At 44.3% G+C, this 22597-nt stretch overlaps 1 protein-coding gene across 9 annotated transcripts in view; it reads left to right on the forward strand.

The window, feature by feature from the left end:
* Window positions 1–22597, forward strand: part of ATP2B4 (ATPase plasma membrane Ca2+ transporting 4) — a 181939-nt gene that overhangs the window by 119415 nt on the left and 39927 nt on the right. For 6 of the 9 annotated variants that reach the window (XM_060277058.1, XM_060277065.1, XM_035121392.2 and 3 more), the window contains exons 4-11: window positions 7097–7354; window positions 8154–8279; window positions 9056–9181; window positions 13200–13235; window positions 15417–15581; window positions 17770–17984; window positions 18937–19179; window positions 21324–21565. In XM_060277058.1, the coding sequence (XP_060133041.1) occupies window positions 7097–7354; window positions 8154–8279; window positions 9056–9181; window positions 13200–13235; window positions 15417–15581; window positions 17770–17984; window positions 18937–19179; window positions 21324–21565 (1411 nt within the window). The remainder of the gene's footprint in view (window positions 1–7096; window positions 7355–8153; window positions 8280–9055; window positions 9182–13199; window positions 13236–15416; window positions 15582–17769; window positions 17985–18936; window positions 19180–21323; window positions 21566–22597) is intronic. The other 3 variants (XM_060277063.1, XM_060277066.1, XM_060277064.1) reach the window with 1 other exon arrangement.

Here is a 22597-nt window from a genome sequence, read left to right on the forward strand (position 1 = left end):
TGACCAAACTGCGGGAGGCAGTGGAAGACAGGAGTGCCTGGCGTGCTCTGGTCCATGGGGTCACAAAGAGTTGGACACGACTAAACAACAACAACAACATCCCAGAATATAGCCTGATTCACTAAGACAGACAGACACCGCATATATCTCTCGCTATTATTTTCTGTGGATCCAGATTATTTCTCCTGCCCTCAGTTCTTCGTCTTTTCATGTGCTGTCTTCCTTCTCCTGTCTTAACCTTATCTAGCTCCAGGAAGCTGTGCCTTGAAGGATATTCCTACTTGTCCTTCCTTGAAAACCATTTTTCTTTGGAGCTGCTCAAAAGCTTTGGTGTTCACCTGGGCACTTGAGGAGTCTTCCAGTGATTCCCATCTTGTCTTAGTTTTTCCTTGAGTCTTTTATCTCTTGGAGCCTGAGTGCTGGCTTAAGTTCCTCTCTGGGCCCGTATCCTGTTCAGCACTTGGTTGGTGTTCCCTTTGACAACTGGTCCTGTGTCCGTTTCTATCCTGACCCTGTTGTCAGCCTGAATCCTGGCCCCTGTGTGTTTTTCAAGGCCTTAGTCCTTGCTTAAGGCATATCTTGAGTCTTGATCTTCAATGTGCTTTTAGCAGGGCTGTGCAAGAACTGTTTTTAATGTGGCTGCTTTATAAGGTCATCCCGTGGGTGGACTATACCAATTCTCTTCTGACTACTACAATTTTCACTGATTTTTCTGGGACTAAAGTGACTCACTCTCCTACAGTTCCACAAACAACTTTAGAGCCTTTAAGACAGGCATCCCCAAACTGCGGCCCTCCAGATGTTTTGGCCTACAACTTCCATGATCCCTAGTTAACAGTACCAGTGGTCAGGGATGATGGGGATTGTAGTCCAAAACATCTGGAGGGCCGAAGTTTGGGGGTGCCTGCTTTAAGACATACACATACACACATAGAATGCGGCATTACAATGGCTGCCTTCTATACCTCTGCCACATAAGCTGATATTATACAGTTAGCAGTTTTTGTAATTTCATTCTGGTACTTTTGAGTGAATACCATCTGTTCTGTGTGACTTATTGCTGTCTAGCTTATCAATTTGCTCTTAAATGTCTCTTATTGAAAGATCAATTTGTGACAGCGTTTTAGATTTATTGCCGAAAATGTGCCACTTTTTTGGCTGTACTTCTTAATTTAGGGCCTTCTATCCAGTGATCTCTGAGCCCTAAGGCATTCCAAAGCCCCTCAGTAAAGTAGCTGATTGTGCCCTGTTATTAAAATGGAATTAGGGAAATGTTAAATTATATGTTAACATATCTTATATAGGATCTAAAAATTAATTCCAGAGAGAATAAAGAGGCATATTTTATTGGCATATGGATATAGGGGAAGGGAAGGGAAATGCTTTTTCTATGAAGTCTCTCATAAGTTGTTAAATCCCTTATATCCCTGCGTGATCACTGAGGACTTCAGGTGAGTCTGTGTTAGTGGTCCCCGTAGCTCAGGTACATGACTGGTACCCACTAGGAGCCATGCATTTAGTAATGTGGGCTGTATTTTATGGAACTGCCTTCCAGTTGAGGTCAAACAGGTCCATTTCTGCTTATCTTCCAGAGCCTAATGGTTTTTAAATCATCATCATCATCCAGCAGGCATTTTTAATTGATGCCTGATTTTTATTTTTTGCATTGCATCTTTGTAAGCCACTTAGAGACTATTGCCATTAAGGGATATATAAATTGTTTGAATAAATGAATGTATATTAAATTCACAGGACCTACATTAACTCATTCTTCTCCAACTTGGAACCCGCCAGATGTTATTTGTCATGTTCGCATGTCTTGGTCTTAACCTGCCTGCAGCCTCCCACCATTCTTGGCCATGCAGACTGGGGTTGATGGGAGTGGTAGCTTAAATACCTAAAGGGCACCAGCTGACAGAAGTCTACTCTAGATTGCTCCCACAAATCGCTCCCATGACTTCATGTGGGAGGGGATTGTACAGTCCATCTGTTTGCCACTCTCAAATTCATGGGATAACCAATGCACCAGAAGATTTGAGTATGATCATTTCTCCCACAATGCTTTTAGACATGAGATTTGCTATGGGAGAGGTTGCTGTGTATTCCTTGCTTCAGCACATGCACAGAATTTGGTACTGGACCTAGAATTCATTTTTTAAAAAGCTTGATTTTTTTAGATTTTATGACTGTGCAAATAGGCTTGAATGAAAGTATGAGGGCAGTGCTTAATGAAACTTCAGATGAGTATGATTTGAATGAGAAAGTGGCAGGGCTTCAGTGAACTGCAGATTTCTTTGCCGCTAAATGACCAGCACAAGAAGATCAAATTCCGTAACACAAAGAAGTAACTATGTGCATATTTGTTGAACTTACATATCTACACCCATATGAAGAGGTCGTACCATTCTGCTCCTCTGGATACAAAATTTAGCACAGGATTTTCTCTCTCTGAAGATTTACCTATTTTTTACTTTCTTTAATATGTCTGTCGTGCCCTTCAGCAATATACTCTCAGGGCAGCGAACGATCTATAAAAGTAATTAAAACTCTATCAAAACAACATACTAAACATATTAAGATAGCAGAGGCATGGTTAAAACACACGGGAGTATCACGGAGGCAGAATAAAACCAATTTGGATTGCAATTTGATGGAATTTATCTTTACCTGGCACCATGAAGACATAGGAGTGGTTGCCAAGTGAGTCTCCCTGGGGTGGGGAGGGCTAGGTGCTTCAGCCAAGAAGGCTTCCTCCTAATTTCCACCAAGACATCCACCTAATTTCAGAGACTAGAAGCACCTTGTCCCTGGTCCCTGATGATGGCTTCAGTATATGGGCAGGTACACAAGGAAGAAGGTTCCTCATCACTACTGCTGTGAAAGGGCCACTGGGCTTAGTTAGCATCCATTTAGACTCACCTGGAAGTAAGTTTCTCTGAATGCAATGGAGATTTCTCCTAAATAGGTGTGTATGGAACCACACCGATAAGCTCTAGTTGAATTGCTGCTTTCCTCAACTGTACTAATACGGTTGATCAATTACTACTGATGTGAAGTGGCATGTAAGTGGCCTGCATGTAAGTTCTAACAGAATTTTCACAGGCCATCTGCTGTTGCATTCTGTTCTGTTTAACTCCACCATTTACATTACTTGAGCCATTCATGAGTGCTTATACCACAATGAAATTTGTTCATCTTTAACGTGCAACAGACATCTACACTCCTGTGGAAATTTTCATGTAATATGCCCACTAAGTGGGATGGGACCAAGACCCCCACGATTTTAAGTGCCTCTTCTGCTGCAAGATTATGACCACCATTCACATTCCACACAAATAAAATCTGAAAGCTAGATGTAGCCCACGGCTCACGGCAAATTTCCAGTGTGGCCCTTGCTGCCCAGCAAGCTGCTCTTTTTATGGAGCTTACCTTTACCAGCTAATGTGTTTATAATTGCGTCAGCTACTGCCTGCTGTGTGGATGAACCTCCACGGACATTTCAAAAAGCTTTACGCTAAGCCTTTAGCAACATCCATCAGGCTCATGGATGAAAGCAAGTTGATCAGAGGATGTCTTTTTGTTGTCTAGAAAGATATTATCTCTGCAGTTTAGGGAATATAGTAATAATTCTCTCCTCTTCTGCATGCTGCATGGTTTACAGTAATGATTGGTCCAATTTTCCTCCTTACATAACAATGGAGAAGCAAAAGGGCTGCACATCAACAGAGCTCTGATGAACAAAGGTTTTCAGATGGTGGCCTGTGAGCTCCATTCAGGTGGCCTGCAGAAAGGTCACAGAACAGTGACAGATATTTGGATTTGCTCTCACGTGATTTTTTTGTTCGTTTGTTTCCTGAAAACTGAGATCAATGCCATTTTGATGTAGATGTTTCTAACAGGCTAACAAGACCCTGGCCAAGGTCCTACTATTTTTACAATACAGTGTGGTCTATATAAATAATTTTATAAATAAATAAAATTCACCGTAAATATTTCCCCTAAAAATTTGCTAGCTAAAGCAGGCTGTTCTTAGCAGCCCGGACTAAGTCCTGTGATTTTTAAAGTGCAGTGCTGGTTTTGATCATGCCAGCACTAAAGAAAACAGTGAGATCAGAAGCAGTGTGTGTGTGTGTGTGTGTACGTACGTACATACGTACACGTACATGAAATACTGCTGTGGGCCATTTTGTGATGGTGCCAGATTGCAGGAGTAGAGGCTTCATACGTTTCACAGTATTCTTCCTTAACCATCCCCCTGAAAGTTGTCAAGATTCCAAATTCTGTGCTACTTTCCACGTTCTGTTCTTGCATGTTGAACTTGCAGGGAGTCAAATTTCACACAACCATGATTATAGTCAGGCTCTTTTCTCAGATGGCATTATTTTTAGGTGGCTCCTGTGCGCAATAAACACACTCAAAATTAATTCTGTTTAATTAGCGAAAGCCATCGTAAACAGTGCCACCTGAAAGTAGTTTTGGATAGTGACGCTCCAGAGGTGCAATTCCCTTCCCAGACAAATCCACCTGTCGCCATCATCAATTTCTTTTATATGTCAGCAAACACTGTCCTTTTCACCCATTTTTGTTATCATCTGGTGTTGCAGCTGTTGCATTTGAGTTGAGCTGGGTTAGACTATTGCTTTTATATAGTTTGAAGGGGTTTATATTGCAATTTTAAGTGTAAGCTGCTATGAATGCTACTTTAAGTGGAAAGGAGTTAAAAAAAAACCAACTAAAAAAATAAAATATTCCCAGATTTTTCCAGTGTAGTTGCAGACGTATGCACAGTATATAGTGGTGCCTCGGCTTACGAATTTAATCCGTTCCAAAGGCACCTTCGTAAGTCGAAAAATTTGTAAGTCGAAAAACGCCATTGGAAACGCGATTTCCCATAGGAATGCATTGGAAACGGAAAAATTTGTAAGTCGAAGCAACCCTATCTAAAAATTCGTAAGTCGGAAAATCCCTATCTAAAACTGCTGCAGTTTTTTTCCGGATGTCGAGACATTCGTAAGCGTGCAGCCATTACCCCCATTCGTAAGTCGGAAAATTCAGTTGTTGAGTCGTTCATAAGTCGAGGGACCACTGTAATTGCTGTGAACCATATTTGGGCTTGGGGAAAAAATATTTCCCAAACTGGATTAGCTGGTGGCCCTGGGGAGGTGGTGGCCCTGGGGAGGTTTCTGCCCCACCCTATAACATCTGGGCACTTGCTTGAATTATCTGGAGCCATCCACTTTGCAGGCACCTGCTGTCATCTTTTGGCACTGCTTCTGACATATGGGTAACTTGATTTTATTTTTATTTGTATCTCAGCCATCTTAAAATCAGGGTGGCTTCCAACATTGTAGAATACACATAAAACAGTAATGAACATAATTAAAATATAGCAACCTCAAAAGTATTAGATAAACCAGCTAAAATCTGAGTCCTAAGGGATATTAAAACCTTGTCTAAACAAGAATGGCTCTCAGCCTGCATCCCAAAACAAGCAGGGTGGATTGCTAGCAAGTATCTTAGGGAGCTTCAAAGAACCACAACCACTTCTGGTTCTGCCTTGCAGGCAGATGCTAAACCTGATAGCTCAGTAGTCCCTTCCAACCATAAGATCTCAGGGGCTGGCTCATGCTTGCATTTTCATTACTTGGTGATAGCAACATCAAGTGATCTGCTGCTACAAACAAGCAATCATTAATGTTATATCACAGATAGAGCCTTCACATCTGAAGTCATTGCAAACGCAGAGGGCTGGGTTTAAGCAATATGATGGGCTAGTGGAAGCCAGCACAGAGATTCCTGAACCACAAGAGGGTGTCCCTCCCAGACAGCCTACCTACGCCTCTCCCAAATCTGCTGTAAGGGGGTCAGGAGAACCCCTAGAACAGTGTGGGTGAGTGTGGGAAGGGGAAATCAGCGCACCGGCCAAGCAGAAATGCTTGTGCTAGTGGCACAATTGTATCAACACAACACTGAATGCCACCCAGAGGTTTTAATCTGAGACCCTTCACATGTTTTCAGCTGCATGGAAATTACAGACTTCATGATCTAGGATACTAGGTACAGTTGTTTACTGCTTCCCTAAGATGGGAAGGATGGAGAGGAGAGAAGTTTAAGGTGTGTGTTGGGGCTGGCTTTTGGGTTTTGGGGGACAGAGAGAACCATTGTTGTACCTTCTGGCAGCTTGCTTTGGCTTGTGGACTTTTCCTTGTTTCCCCTGAATTTGGGGGTGGGACAGCTTTGTGGGGTAACAAGTCAAACCAAGAGAGGAAACCATTTTTCCTAATAGTTTGTATGGGTATGACCTTTCAGAGACAGAGTAATGTTGAACCTGTGAGCCAAGGTGGTTTGGAACAGCTGAGTAAAGGGCAATAAATAGGGCCAGTATGACAATGGAAAAAGAGCAAGTGGTACTTTTGTTATTTTATTTTTCTTAAATGTCCTTGGTCGGCGTCATCAAGACATTTAATGCCTTGTGAATGGGCTGTCCATGAGCATGTCTCCTTCAATGAATAGGAGTTTTCCATCAACTGTGCACAGACTTTCCTTGCCACTGTCCAGCTACAAGGCTCCGGGCCCAATCTTAACACATTTATCCTCAGAAGTAAGTCCTGCTGTGTCCAGCAGAATTCACTTTTGGTCAGTGTGTGTGTGGGGGGGGGTTAGACTTATGGTTTTGAAAATGTGTTAATATGCTACCTTTATTATGTGGATAAAAATAATTCCTTCCTTTTCGACCCGTTGTCATTCTGAGCTTCTAGTGCAATGTGCCTTCCTCCACTTTCAAAGGGACTCACCAAGGGCACTCATTACAACAAACAAACAAACCCCAGACTAGTTCCTTCCTTATTTTGTATTAATGGTTTGGAGAGCATTATTACTTCCCTCGTCTCACTACCTGCTCATCATAACATGGGCAGGTAGCAAGTATTATGCTAGTGTCACAAACAATAATTCTGTTTTATGGTTTTTTTGTGAAGGGCAACTGGCAGAGAGTGGCTGTAAAAGTAAGTTTGTTACTGAAAACATTCTCTCTCTCTCTCTCTCTCTCTCTCTCTCTCTCTCTCTCTCTCTCTCTCTCTCTGTCATCCCATGGCAGTGTGTGGGCAAGCAGCAGCTGGTGCAGAAGATGAAGGTGAGGCTCAAGCTGGATGGATTGAAGGGGCAGCCATCCTCTTCTCGGTCTTTATTGTGGTGTTGGTCACGGCCTTCAATGACTGGAGCAAAGAGAAGCAGTTCCGGGGCCTCCAGAGTCGGATCGAACAGGAACAGAAGTTCACGGTCATCCGGAAGGGGCAGGTTATCCAAATCCCCGTGGCTGAGATTGTGGTGGGGGATATTGCTCAGATCAAGTATGGTGAGTGAAATATGGTAACTGGCTGGACAATCTGCTCCTTCTCTCCGTATGTCACGGTGTTTTTTGTCATTTGTTATTATCCCTGAGCTATATGTGAATGTTCCGCACTGGCAGTGGAACTGTCTCTTATCCATCAGAGAACTTCATTCCCGAGGATAGAGGTGGGTGTGGTAGGCCTGAAAGTTATGAGAGCAGCTGGGGCAGTGTTGTGATGGTATGGTGTAGGAGGTGAAAAATGATGTGGGAAGATATTCTGGGCAAACAGCAGGGATGGGGATCTAACAGTAAGTTACGGAGAAAGAGGGCTAATGGATTTTTGGTGTATTGTAGACTACAGGTTGGTCAGAAATAGGAGGGAGAGTTGGAAGATGGGCATTTCTAATAAAAAGGAGTGAGATGGGGAACGGCTGTGCAGGATCAAGAACCCAGCACAGAGGTCACTGTAGTAGTTGTGCAAATAAGTAGTTGTGCATTCAGTAGTTGTGCAAATAAGATTTCTGAGCCAAAAAATGAGGTTGAAGATGAAAACATCAGATTCCTTCAGGTTCATAATAACGCATCCCAGTTATTAGCCTGCCTGAAAACCCGCATACTGTCTATATCTGTTCTGAACTTTTATTTCTTTCCTGCAAGCATCGCACCAACCCCATAATCTGAGTTTCTGTAGAAATGCAAGTTTGGTGTGTCTCCCCTTTCAAGATTCTAAATGGATCTCAGAAATTAGTGAAAATGGAGTCGCTTCAGGTTTGGTGGAGAATAGCTGAAAACTTGAGAGTATGTTGATTTTTGCTTCTTCCAGGTGATTTGTTGCCAACAGACGGGATCCTGATTCAAGGCAATGATCTGAAAATTGATGAGAGCTCTCTGACTGGGGAGTCAGACCAGGTGAAGAAATCTCTGGAGAAAGACCCCATGCTGCTTTCTGGTAAGTCTGTCATGATTGCCAACTCTGATCCTGGTATACATTAGGGACAATGTTGAACTCCAGCCCATTTGGTGTTGTGTTCGAGTTCTTTTGATCCTGGGGGCATCTGCTTGTAATTATAGCCATGCCCTGCTGGCCATCCTTAGTGGAGATTCCATAAGCTTTTCTGTGGTAGAGAAGTTACGTTGTGATGCTCTAGGACGTTATAGACAGGGTTATCCTCTTTCACTCTGAGCAATGAGGTGCTATGTTGACAGGCCTAAAGATTTATCCTCTGCTGGAGGAGCGTGCACACTTTGAACTGCCAGCATAACAGGCTTCTTCCTCCTGTTTCATTCTCAGTAAGCACATGGTGATGTGTGCTGGAGTATCACACACCATTCGTAGCCCAACAAAATCATTCATTCTGCATAACATCCCTGATGCCTTTCTTCTGCATGGGGATCTATGGAAGGAAAAGGCAAGGGTAGCTCAAGCACTGAGTTGCCCTAATCCAGCTATTTGTTGTGGGCATGTGGGCTCTCGTTCGCTCATGGAGTTCACATCTGTAAGAGCTTTCCCATTCCTCCTTAGCAGAGAGGCCAACTGGGCATGCACTTATTTCCATATGCTTTGCTGCCCCTTTCATTGAAATGAAGCTCTGGAAATCACAAGTGAGCCTAGAAATGAGGCTCCATCTTCTATTTTTTCTCTGCACTTTCTCGCAGAATTCATTGTGCTTTCTCCATTCCTCCTGATTGCCCCTCTCTCCACATTTTACCTGCTCCTTTCAACAGGGACTCATGTGATGGAGGGCTCTGGTCGAATGCTGGTCTCGGCTGTGGGTGTCAACTCACAAACTGGAATCATTTTTACTCTACTGGGTGCTGGAGAAGGGGAAGAGGAGAAGAAGGTCAAGAAAGGTAAGAAGATTCTGGAGCCAGGCTTTTGTGGGAAGCATCATCTGAGAGTTCCTTAGGTGCATTGACACTTGGTGGCTGGAGTGGAACACAGGCTCCCTTTTGTGTGAGTGTCTGAACTGAACCCCTGCGAGTTTGAGGAGATGTTGGGAGTTCTGCGTCCAACTCAAGATGTAGCCGGTACAGGCATTGCCAATGAAAGAGGCTAGTGAATTTCCAGAAACTTCTTCTTGTTTCCTATTCAGCTGCCGCTCAGTAAAGTTGAAAAGGTTGGGTGGGGTGGGGTTGGTGGGGACAGGATTCCTTGGGGCCTACTATCCATAACTACTTTTAGAAACAATACACGGATTTGCTCCACTGAGCTATCTTCTTAAGCTGGCAGAGTTAGCTTTCTTAAAAGGGACACGTGGGAATTGCAACAAAGTGTTGCAGCATGGAGTGGAACAAATAGGGCAGCAACCAGCCAGCCATGACATTCTCTCCAATATCCAGTTCCATCCTCCCACCCCAGCAGTCAGTATTCCATGGGAATTGAGAATGCACAGTTTGCGCTGGGCTATTTATTTATAAGAAATATTTATATACCACTTTATCGTAAAAATAGCAAAGCAATTTACAGAATAGAAACATGAAATATAATATCATAGAATAAAAACATTAACATGTTAAAAACAGGTATCTATAACCGTTGTGGAAATACTCTTAATTGCCTTGATAGGCCTGGCAGAAAAGAAAAGAAAAGTTTTCAGCAGGTGCTTAAAAGTTGGAAGATGCCTGCTGAATCTCTGTTGGGAGAGCATTCCACAGGACTGGTCAGATAACATCTAAAAACCTCCAAGTCTGCTGATACCTCACTGTTGTGTGTGGATGGTGTTGTTTTGGCTGTTTAAGGATAGGCACTTGGAGAATGAGTTTACTTAGGATAAAGACAAGTCAATAAACCAGCCAGCCATGACATTCTCTCCAATACAATGGCTTTTTAGTCATGATAGCATTACACCTCTGAATACCCAGTGCTGGAGTTAAGCAATGGGATGGAGGATTGTTGCTTCTGAGCTTCCCAAAAAACATGTGTCTGAGTTCTCTTTTAGAACTCTTAGTGTGATCAAGTAGAATTTTCCTCATGTTCTCTAAACCCTGAAAGGGAAGTTGACACATCATTAGAATGTTCTAAATCCTCTCCAAACTCCTTGTCCCTAAGACGTTGCAACCAAGTACAGATTTCTCTTCTGTTTTTTGTTGTAATCTGAAATCATGAAGCTCCTGCCTTGCTGAGGTTGGAATAGAGGGGAACAATAGGATGCCTATGCCCTGCCATCATTCATGGATAACTTGACTGGGAGAGGTGTCTTGTGAAAGAATTCTGCACTTTCAACCAGCTACCTGTGCAGGCTGGTGCCCATGGTCCACTAGAGCAGTATTTTCCAACCGTGGGTCCCTAAACATTATTGGACTACAGTGCTAATTGTCCCTAACCATTGGCTAAGAGTCCAACAGCATCTAGTGGGGAGCCAGAGATGGAAGAACACTGCTTAGAGCATGTTATCACTGAAATTAGTAATAAGCAATACATTATGTAGCATTTTACAAATACATTTGTTAACTTGTTCATCCCCAGAAAGATCAAGGGATAGCTCAGTTGGCAGAATATGAGACTCTTAATCTCAGAGTTGTGGGTTCGAGCCCCATGTTGGGCAAAAGATTCCTGCATTGCAGGGGGTTAGACTAGATAACTGTGGGGTATGTCATTCTTAGTCTAATTTTTCAGAGGAATATACTGTAACTGGACCATAGTAGCTTGGGTCCAGACAGTCCTAACTACGGTAACTATTGATTTCATAATCTTAAGCATAATAAGGGCTGGCTCTACACCAGTACTTGAAATGCTAAGCATGATCAGAGGGGATTTATAGCAAAGCAGTCAATTTGAATCAGAGCAGGTCAGTGTGCATTTGACTATGCTGGCACATAAGCCAGTCTAATTCACACCCAGTTCTTCACAGTCGGTTTGGTTTCCAAATAAGGCTTTGATGCTTTCTCACTTTCCACCCAAACACATTGGCATGTCATTGAAACGAACAGAATCCTGCCCACAGGTCTGACTTGCTCGCTGCAGTTAGCAGAAGTGGCACCTGTACTTTTAACCCATCGCCAGCATCCTCCCCACTGAAACAATACTAATGGACAGCCAATGTTGGACGCATTAAACAGACTGGGACATAGTGAAGCAGAGAAGAGACTGTTGTTCTTCCAGTAGCCAGATGGGAGTCAACACTGTCTCTCCAGGGAATTTTGTTTTGTTGTCTTGAACTAAAAATAAAATATATTGATGAAGCTGGGTTGGAGAGTCAGGTGTGTGTGTGCATTCGTACACACAAGAGTTGCCTCTTCCTCCTAACCTTTTGGAAATTTGGAACTGGAGGAAATTGAAATACCTGCAGTAGTAGCCACTGGCTTCACCCAAAAACATTATTTAGTACCTGGAGGATGCAAAATCTATTGAGCTGCACCCCCAAGGCTTAGTAGAGCTTCTACATCCACAGAGCTCTGCAGAGGTTGTAGCTGCTGAATCAAGCAGACCAGTTAATCGGCCATAGTAAAAACAGACCCCCTTCCCCCGCCTAGCCCACCCCAAAATACTGAGCAATATTATTCAGTATGTGCCCTAGTTGCATAAAGAAAGTACTCATGTTGGCAGAGGTGGGGTTCTTTCTCTCTTCTGGAAAAAAATACAAATGAAGAATCCTGAACATTTAAAAATCAAAACATTACCATCAGGATAACCATTCCACTCCTCACTCAGTCTGGCTGCATAATTATGTATGTGCAAATCTCATCAAATTCCATGGAACCTATGCATGAATGTGTGTGTGTGTGTGTGTAGGTGTAGGGTTCTGTGCTGTTAGTCACTTAATGCAGATTTATTGCCCCAACACACTTCCCCCCCCCCTTTTCCTTTTTTGAACTGCTGTTCCATACTTACAAACTGGGGCAGTGAATAAGTGGTAAAAGGATGGATTTTTCCTATTCTTTTAAGTTCATAAATTGACCAGACTGACTGGTTGGTACGAAATCAGGGCGTGGTAGTTATTCTGGATTAATTAATCTCAACTAAAAGGGCTGCATCTGGCAAAACCTGCATGCCAAACTTGGTTCAGGTCTGCTGAGGTCAGACTGAAACACATAAGAAAATGATGCCAAGCTGCTTTGCTGGAGGGGATGCGCTCTCTGATCTTTGCAGGTTTATATCACACTGTGGGCCATGGACTTATATGGCTGTGGCATATTATGAATTCTAATTGCCTGCTTCTGTTAGCGCTGTTTATGAACTGTCCTGTAGAGAGGATTGGAGTCAATCTGCAACTCTCCCAATATGATTCATTCCTCAGTAGGAACAGTTCTGGGCAAGCTCTGTACTGCTCTTCCATTATACAAGAAGAAAGTGGTGTAGCGAAGAATTTTATTTAGCATTTGGTAGCTGCTCTGGAATGTAACCTGAGCAGCTGAAGAGGTTTCATGTATTAATGCTTTTGAAGATGTTTTATTTGGGTTTGGGAGGCAGGGAGGGTGCGATGCACCAGAGTTTGGGAGTCTCTAGATTAGAACTTCCACATGGAATGGAAGTCCAAGGATAAGCTTCCCCATTTGTTGCTGCAGGGAGCTGAACCAAACCCCACCGTCATTCCCCCGATATCCACTAGTCCCAAGGCTAGTTCCATTGACTTGAAGCGATGCTTGTTTCTGCAGCTGCTTGCTGCTTCCATTAGAGCGAAGGCGAAAGCTGGAAGGTGGGGATTTGCAGTGGCCTTTTTAGTTGGGAGGAACGTTGGACTTCTCCAGCCCTGTTGCGATGGAGGTGCTCAGCCCAGGTGGCAGCTGTGTCATGCATAGCTTTCCTCCCGCGTCCGACAGCCTCCCCAAGAGAGCACTGAGCCCCCGCATACGGGTGTCCACCAACAGGGACATCGATGTCACAAACCGTGTGCTCAGTGCTCCACCCTTTCTCTCTTTGTCTGAACAGGTAAAAAACCCGGAGCCCCCGAAAATCGCAACAAAGGTAACCAGCCTCTCCATCCTTTGAACCAGCACCACACTAACTACTGAGCATTCCTCCTTCCTTCTTCCCATGAGTCTGTGCTCTTTGTTGCTACGGCGGGATCTCGCCTTGTTGTTCTAGAAGAGGGTGTAATGATTAACATAGTGCTAACCACCCACCACTTCCGTCCTTGCTGGGCAGCTTCCCATATCTGGTGTTGCAACACCCCCTGCTAGCTGAGCGTTGCATTCAGGACTGACAGGGTTTATTGAGATGTATTTTTCTCCAGTCCCTAAGTTTCAAAAACTGTGCATTTCTTCATGAAGAAAGGACAGGCTGCTGTATGCAAGATGTAAACAAAAATGCAAAAAGTGTCAAGGAACATAAGAAAGCACTTTTTTTTTTAACCCACAGTTAAATCTGTGAGGTTGTGCTGAAAATGAAATTGCAGCTTCTTATCCTGTGGGATCCCACAATATTTTAGCTTGGTGTAATTGCGCTAAGCTGCATAAATGCCCAGGATCACCCCAATTATTATCTCGTCCTGCTCCAAACCCCTAAATCTGTACTTTTAAAGCAGGGCCCTAAGGTGGGTCCAGCACATCTGGTCATTACACTCTGTTCTTCTCATGGCCTTTTGAATCAAAGTGAGTGTCTATTCTCTGATATGTTTCACCCCCTGTTCTTTCCAGGCTATGGTGAAGAAGCCCATTTCTGCACCTGTCTGTTCTCCCTCTTCCTATACCTTCTCCTTTCTCTTTCTCTTCCTTTTTTCTCAACAGTTTTGAGTTTTTCCCTCCTTCTGATCTGAACTCTTGGGTTATTTTGGGATTGGCCCCCACTCCCCCATCATGTCCTTCAATCCTAACTGTGCAGATCAGTTACAAAGCAGTTACAAATTCATCTGAGCCCGCCTCACTTTGGGAAGAGATGACACCTTGTGTTTAGAGCACACTTCTCAGTTCTTACAAACTAATGTCCAAGTGATCAATAAACAAGAGATGAGGAGGAGCACGTAGCATTAAAGCTTGCAGCATTTGGCTTTGTGTCTTTTTTTAAAAAAAAAAGGTTGGGGGAACTGTTTTGTTTATTTCAGGGATTTTAGGGATTGAATCCTTGCCTCTGGAAGGTGACACAGATTGCTGCAGTTGTGCTGATATGCACCAGTTGAGGATCTGCCTCTTGTATTTTGGAGAGGTTCCAAAGACATTGTGGTCTAGACCACAAAAGTGACAGGTGGGAAACAAACTAACAGATCCCCTTCCTATTAGTTGACACAGTCCTTGCTCCCTCATAATTAACCTTCCTCTTCCCCTCACCACCCAACAACTCCACAAATTGTTGTGTTATGTACAGTGAAAAAGACTAGCTCCCAGAGGCCTTAAAATGATCTAATGCAAGGGATCTGACCAGAGGAAAGATTTTCCAGCTAAAAACAATTCTAGTTTTGTATCATTTATTCAGGTGATGATTTAAAGTAAGAGCTAATCTCATCTGCTGTTCTATAAGGAGAACCTTCTGCAAATGTTAACTGTCAAGCAGCTCGGATCGCTTGCTGAACTCTCTTGAGTTCTTTAGCTGTAAACCATCCCAGAGCCTGGACAGAGGTTCCTTGCACTTTGTCCATCTGAGCTCCTGGATGCTTGCACTTGCCTCTAAAATAGCCAGTACCAGCCTCTGCTGAGGAGCAGAGGACTTTAGTCATGCCATGGGAGTCTGAGTATAATAGCTGTTCACAGGTTAGGTTTTACACCGCTTCCACCTTGCTACCTCAGTGAGGTAAGTACCAATAACTCCATCTTGCAGAAATGCTCATGGAGGAGATGCCTTGCACAGGGACATGCAGCAAATCAGCAAGCCGATCTGGGAAATAGATCCCCAGAGTTGTGCCTCCTGTGCCTTCCTAGCAAGGCTGTCCTTCCTTCCAGGTGTAGTCATCTGAGATGTTGAAATGTATTGGCCTTTGGGAGGGGGGATTTTTTTTTGCCACCTGCTTCAGTCATCTGTTCCGGAGGGATGTGGAACAGGGCTCCCTGGATGTCTAGGTTTACCAAGTGTCCGTGTCTGTTTTTGGGGTTCCTGTGCACTGGGATTCTCTCTCCCTCTCTGTGCCGTCCTTCCTTCTCTTTCTGTTGCACCTGAAGCGTTTCTCAGCTGTTCTTCCCACTCATTTGGACACTGTTTGTTTCGCCCTGGGTCCAGCAAAAACTCAAGATGGTGTGGCCCTGGAGATCCAGCCACTGAAAAGCCAAGAAGGGGTGGAAAACGAGGAGAAGGAGGAGAAGAAGAAGGTGAAAGTCCCAAAGAAGGAGAAGTCAGTGTTGCAGGGGAAACTCACCCGTTTGGCAGTTCAGATTGGAAAAGCAGGTGAGCATGTCAATAGAGGCAGGATTTGGCTGTCTTGCAAGGGTTTCTCCCTAGTTGGTTCGTTGTGCATGGGCAAGGAAGGCAGATCCAAACCAAGCATGACAGAAGTCAAGTGCAATTCCACCCAAGTGTTCAAAATCTGACTTAGGCTGCAATCCTGTGCATATTTAGGGCTTATCCATACTTCCCCTTGTCCCACTGCTTTCCCCTGGGGAAAACTGCTCTTTATGGCTCAGTTGGAGCAAACGGCAATTCAGGTTTTCTCTGAATTGCCATTTGCTCCGATTTAGCACTAAAGAGTAGGTTTTCCCTATAAAAGGAGCAGGACAGGGGAAAATCCACTTTGACCATGCCTAAAAAGTGTGGGCCGGGCAGAAAACCGCTCAGACTCATGTTTTCTAGGCACGGGACAAGTGTGGGCAAGCCCTTAAATAGGATCATAGCAGAATGAAATCAGCAGAACTTACTTATGAGTAGGTATAAATAGGATTGCTCTGTCAACCCAGCCCCATGCTCAGTATTTATTCTGAGTGGCAACACCTCCCCATGGTCTTTTCTGTCCTTGCTACCTGCAATCCTTTTAACTGGAAAACCAGGGATTAAATCTGAAAACATCTGCATCTGTTGCTTCCTCACTGGTAAGGTGAACACATTGTACATGGGATGTTCCCAATTCAGCCCTACCATTTCTAGCTGAAGGGTCTCAGGTAGCTGCCTGGGGATTCGAAGAACTGTTGACTGTCAGAGGAAATAATATTGGGCCAGATGAACTAGAGTTCTGGCTGGGTGTAATTTGCCTTGTTCTTTTAAAGTGTGGTGGCCTCCTTCCCACTGTAACTGTACAAAGATCCATTTCAGAATGATGTCAATATGGCTCTTGATTAAATTTGTTGCCTTAGGGCCTAAGTACAAACATGCAGAACACTCCAAAGACCTTTATCAGAAATTGTTTTGAGGAAAGTTGGTTTTAGGAGCAACCATTTATGGCAGAGAAACAGGAGCAGCCTCTACCGTATGTTCCAAATTTCCAACTCCCAAAGCAGCTTTTCTGTAAAGGAAGAAAATACATATGGTTTGGTTTTTGTCAAAAATCATTTGCATGTAATGCTTAAGGGAGCATGCAAAGCTTAGTGGTAGAGCATGCAAAAGGTCACAGGTTCAATCCCCAGCTTCTGCAGATAAGACTTTGCTCCCAGCCTCTGCTGGGAGACTCTTGCCCTAAAACCCTGGAGTGTCACTTCTAGTCAGTGTAGACTGTGCTATGCTAGAAGTTTACCGATGGTCTGACTCAGTAGAAGGCAGCTTCCTATGTTCCTACGTCCAGTTGAGATTCCAGTTGACACTATACCCCAATTGGCCAAAATAACCAAGACTCCCCCCCCCAGCCCTGCCAACCCAAGCATTTTGAAAAATCCTGATTCATGACTTTTTAAAAGAGGGGTGGGGAATAAGAAGATCAAATGAATAAAATTCACTAGAGAGACTGTTCCTTTTTGTTTGCCTTTGAGCAAATCGCTCTCAGAGCAGATGCAGGCACAAGCAATGTCAACCATTTCTCTGCAGCTATGAGGCCGAGAAAATAAGCTTCATCCTGAGTAATGAGCTCAAAGACAGGGCAAAGTTGTTTCATTGGTAAGATAATGCAGTGACTGACGGGGGTGACTCTGCATGCGCTCCTGGCTTCCTGATACTGGCTGCTGCTGCTGCTTACTGAGAGGGGAAAGTGCAAGGTGTAGGGAGCTCAGCCTGGTGCTGAGGCGGCGGCAGAAGGGTCAGATTGGTTTTGCTGCTGCTCGTGCTCCTACACTGAGCTCCCTGTACCTCTCCCTCTTGCTAAGTGACAGTGGTGCTTGACACATTGGGAACCAAGCACCCCACACTGACCTCTATTGTAGTCTCCACACCTCTTGGAGAGAGAGAGAGAGAGAGAGAGAGAGAGAGAGAGAGAGAGAGAGAGAGAGAGAGAGAGAGAGAGAGATGACACTGCGAGAGGGGGTGCTCTTGTGGAAGTTAACTGGTACATTGCAGTTCTCTCCAATTTGAGACCTGAAATCGGTAAGCTTTGATTAGTACCCCTCAGTCCAGGTTGGCAACTATAAAATTATCACTGTGGTGCAGCCAACCCTATGATCTTCTGGTGTTCTGCCCTCACCTGCCTTCTCTTTCTGTTCCTCCTCCTCCTCCTCAGGACTGATTATGTCAGCCATCACAGTCATTATCCTGGTGCTGTATTTTGTGATTGACACTTTTGGGATTCAAGGAAGGAAATGGCTGGCCGACTGCACCCCCATCTACATCCAGTATTTTGTCAAGTTCTTCATCATTGGCGTCACTGTGCTCGTGGTAGCTGTGCCTGAAGGCTTGCCTCTGGCTGTCACCATCTCTTTGGCCTACTCTGTCAAGGTGAGAGGCTGGGAGCAGAAGAGATTTTGGACCTGATATTGGCTGCCAGGTTGGGGGAGGCAGGGAGGGGGTGAATCTGGAGGTTGGGTTGTTTTCTTCCGTTTTAGGAGGAAAGGCTAGATTTGGATTTGCCACAACAGATTTATTGTGCAAGGGAGTGGAGAATAAAGTGCCTTTTTCTTTGGTGTGCATGAAAGGAGGGGCTAGAAGCACTTGGAGTCAGTTTTGAAGTGTTAAAATAAGAAGCACATTTGTTCGAGCCGGCCTCCACTTCTTACACCAAATGCTTAGTTAGAAACTAAGATAGATGTGAGGTCTGTTTGTCTCTCTCTCATTTTTACTCTAGTGTAGCATTTAAGAATAATATTGTTTGGCACATCACTAAGGACTAGGCTGCGGGGTTTTTTAGTTACAACTATTTCCCAAAGAGGCAGATTTGCAATATGTGTGTCCCCTCCGCTGCTTTGATTTCTTTCATGCTCAATAATAATAATAATAATTTCATTTATACCCCGCCCTCCCTGGCCAGGACCGGGCTCAGGGCAGCTAACATCAAAGTATGATACATTAAAAACATAAATCAAACAATCGATTAAAATACAGCTTAAAATCAAATTTGGAGCAGAATAAAATCAGATGGCAACCCACAGATTATAATTATAACTATAACTATAGGGGATGCGAGCATTGAGTGCTCACCAGGCCCAACTGTTTGTGCTGGTCTTAGATGAGCTGGTGGAAAGGGTTAGGGAGGCTACTTACATACTGGGTCTTATAACAAAAAAAGAGGGGGGTCAGACTGGGCCCCGACCAAAGGCCTGTTGGAACAGCTCCGTCTTGCAGGCCCTGCGGAAAGAGGCTAGCATTTTGCATTAGTTCAATGGCCAGTCTGCCTCATTGCCATTGAGTCTCCGTAACCCTTCTTAGTGATTCCTGTCTTTCCCTTGCACAGAAAATGATGAAAGATAACAATCTGGTTAGGCACTTGGATGCTTGCGAGACAATGGGCAACGCCACTGCTATCTGCTCAGACAAGACAGGTACTCTCACCATGAACCGTATGACTGTGGTCCAAGCTTATGTGGGGGACACCCACTACAGACAGGTCCCTGACCCAGAAGCCATCCTGCCCAAGATTCTGGACCTCATCATCAATGGCGTTGCAATAAATTCTGCTTACACCTCTAAAATCTTGGTAAGTCCTGGGCTCTGTGAAGAAGCTAGCATAGCCACTCTTCATCTAGTTCACCAAAGAGAGGAGTTTAGTAGGACCTTTCATCCACCTGAAGACTGCCATTCTGTGATGGAAGGATTGGTGCGCACACACTTCTTCCCCACATGTATAAAGCATAGTGTGCACCAGGCACTCCATGCACAAGCCCAGGCACTTGTGGACTTCATTGGTGTTATCTTTTCCTTTCCATTTGTGCCTGTGTGCAACACACATGCAGAGATGCACACATGCTCTCTCCTTCCACCACAGAACCAAAAGATGGACACGCATCCTTGTGCTCGTCCCACAATTAAACCTGTTCTCTTCAAGCATATCTTTAGTGTTCACAAGAATGCTTGAAAATGCCCCGTTCTTTCTGCTGCCTACAGCCCTGTTTCTGGGGTGAGGTGGGGAATCTCTTTTGGGAACCAGGATTGGGGCCACAGATGTAGAAAGCAGCTCCCTCAAAGTCAGGAGAGCCTAAGTGAGCTTCTTCTCCTTCCTTTGGTGTCTGAAAAGTGAAGGTGCTTTCTGTGTAATGATGCCACCAGTGCCATTTTTCTCCTGAAAATCCCAGAGGTTCAACTGCAATCCCTCTGATCCACAGTGGGAAAAGATGCTGTGAGCTTCACCATGCTGGCATCGTCTTACGAGAGAGCTTAGAGAGCTGTTTTATTAATCTTCCTAAATAAAATAAACATCTTCACTTTATAAACAGTCAGGGAAAGGAGTGAGGCAGGCAGGGCTCTCCCATCTTTGAGGGAGCCCTCTGTTACCTGCTGCCCCAAAGTGTGTTCTTTACTCTTTGAGTGGCAGATGGACAGAGGGGGAGGAGCTTGAACAAGCTGCATCAAGCTCACAGTGGACTGTGCCTGCTTTTTAATTTGATGGAGGGATGCAACAGCCTCTGCTGCAAATGCTCTCCCCATCAATGTTCTTTTACCTGGGTGAATCTGTGAACCAACACTATGAGCTGTCACACGAATCTGCAGCATATTTACCAAGGAACAGAAGAGCCTCAATAGCTTTGTAGGGAGGAGAGCGGGACATTTGTCACTAACACCCATGGTCGGCCAGTCTCACTTCCAACAGGATTAATCTCTGTGTGGGGAAAAGCTGGGATCTCTGTTCTCAGGCTTGGATCCCTGCTACATGTATTGGCTGCTTGCAGCAGAAAAACACATCATACCTTTCATGTGTTAACAAAATGCACTTTTTCCCTCAAACATAAAAGTAATCTTCGTGTCTGAAAAGAAATAGCATATGAAGCTCTTTTTGAAATGTCTAATATACATAAACCTTCCAAACTCTCCAGTGAGGTAGGGAAGTGCTGTGCAGTTGGCCGTCTCTGATCTGGGACTGACAAGGAGAAATCTGAATACCCACCAGTCAGTCTGAGATCAGAAGAGGTCTCTGCTTCACAAATCTGACAGGTAAGGAAATTCTGCTAATATCCCTTTCTCACAGATAGAAACTGAAGCCTAAAGAGATTAAGGCTTTGACTTCTGAAAGGTAAAAATAACAGCCATCTAGCTAACTCATTTTGGATTTTTGTCGTTTTTACCTCCGAAATTCTCTTCTAGTGACAGGAACCCACCATGGACAAATCCAAATGTTTTTCATTGCATATTGTTGCCTCTTTGCTCCTAGGAGCTCAGAGTTAGGGCCAAACCAGACAGAAAGTTAAACTCCTCTTTGCATTAGCATGCATGGTTTTTTGTTTGTTTGTTTGTTTAATGCAAATAACATGAGCTAAAGGGGCTGATAATTACCTGGATCACAGCCAGGCTCTGGAGAGGGAATTCTGATCCAAAAGGGTTCTTCATATGATAGCTGCGTATATCTCCCCCAATCCCCACATTGCAATTTTATTCTCCCTCTGAGGTGGTTGGGCTCAGTGACAGCGACTAGATCAGGTTCACCCAGGGAGCTTCATGACTGAGTAGGGATTTGAACCCACAGCTCCCTGGTCCAAGTCCAGTGCTCTACCCACTAAGCCTCACTGGCTTTCCCTTCCTGTTCTGTGCTTACCAGTCACCTGATTCGGCTAGGGTGCAAGTGGCCATGGCTGTTTAGATGTGATTTGCCATCAGTTTATCACCTGACACTCATTTTGGGAAATCTAGCCACCAGAGAAAGAAGGGGGCCTCCCACGTCAAGTTGGAAACAAGACGGAATGTTCGCTTCTGGGCTTTGTGCTGGACCTGAAGCAGGATTATCAAGCCGTCCGCAATGAGGTGCCAGAGGAAAAACTCTACAAGGTGTACACCTTCAATTCGGCCCGCAAATCCATGAGTACAGTGCTGAAGAACCCAGATGGGAGTTTCCGCATGTACAGCAAAGGAGCCTCTGAGATCATCCTGCGCAAGTAACTAACTTCTCTCCTAATGGCTCTGTTGGGGTCTCTGGTCATTCTTTCTGACATATTCCAGAAGAGTAACTGTTAATTTGTGTGTGCAAAAAACCAGCAAAGAGTCCGTTGTCCAGGAAAGCTTGTGCTGTAATAGATTTGTTAGGCTTTAAGCTTCTACAAGACTCTTTCTTCTTGTTGTTTTCCATTTCCCTTCTTTACCACTGTTCCCAGAGTTTCCACTGGCAATGGAATATCTAGGCAGAAAGCTGGACAAAATAGGCATGATTTCATTCGCACAATTAGCAGTTACAGGAATGGGTTTCAACAAAGTAAATCGCAAGAGCAGGGGACCCAATCCAGATTAGAGTTCAGAAGGTAACCCTCCTCTCCCCCACTACAGTCCCAGAAAAGAGTTGGGGCCTCTTTGCATTGGAAACTGTAGGAAGTCTCGGTTCAGATTAGGACTACAGTAGGACCCCAGGCTTAAAGCCACTACATACATATACACCAGCATCCGGATTCACATTAGCCCCCCTACACCTGCTACTTACTTGATTTAAAAAAAAACAACACTCACACATTAACAGAACTGATAATTGCGTGAGTGGCATCATGTCTGGTTTGAGCTTCGAAGAAAAGCTTGAGTCAACTATCTATGTTGCTGTTTTCCCTCCTTATGTTCAGCCCATCTTAACAAACAAGAAAGGGGGAGGATGAAAAAAAGTTGGCAGTGATGGAGGTTCTCCCAGATGCTAGGTGTTGGTGAGCTTCACAGAATCATAGGGATGGTCTACTGTTTTCCAATCATTCTCTTTTTCTGAAAAAGCTTGGAAAAACCCAGCCCAGTCCAAACTGAGATGGGCAGATTTCACCCATCTTGACTACTCTTGTGTGAAATGTTGGCCGGTGTCACAAACACTGGTAAGGATAAAGCAGGCACCAAACTCACACTCAAAACTGAGCATCCCTGTCGTAATGGTTAATTCGGTGCTGCAGTCTGAAATAATAAAAAGAACATGTATATCTGTATTCATTTTCATCAAAGGA

The sequence above is a fragment of the Zootoca vivipara genome, chromosome 7 (genome assembly GCF_963506605.1).
Source record: "Zootoca vivipara chromosome 7, rZooViv1.1, whole genome shotgun sequence".
NCBI classification, from domain to species: domain Eukaryota; kingdom Metazoa; phylum Chordata; class Lepidosauria; order Squamata; family Lacertidae; genus Zootoca; species Zootoca vivipara.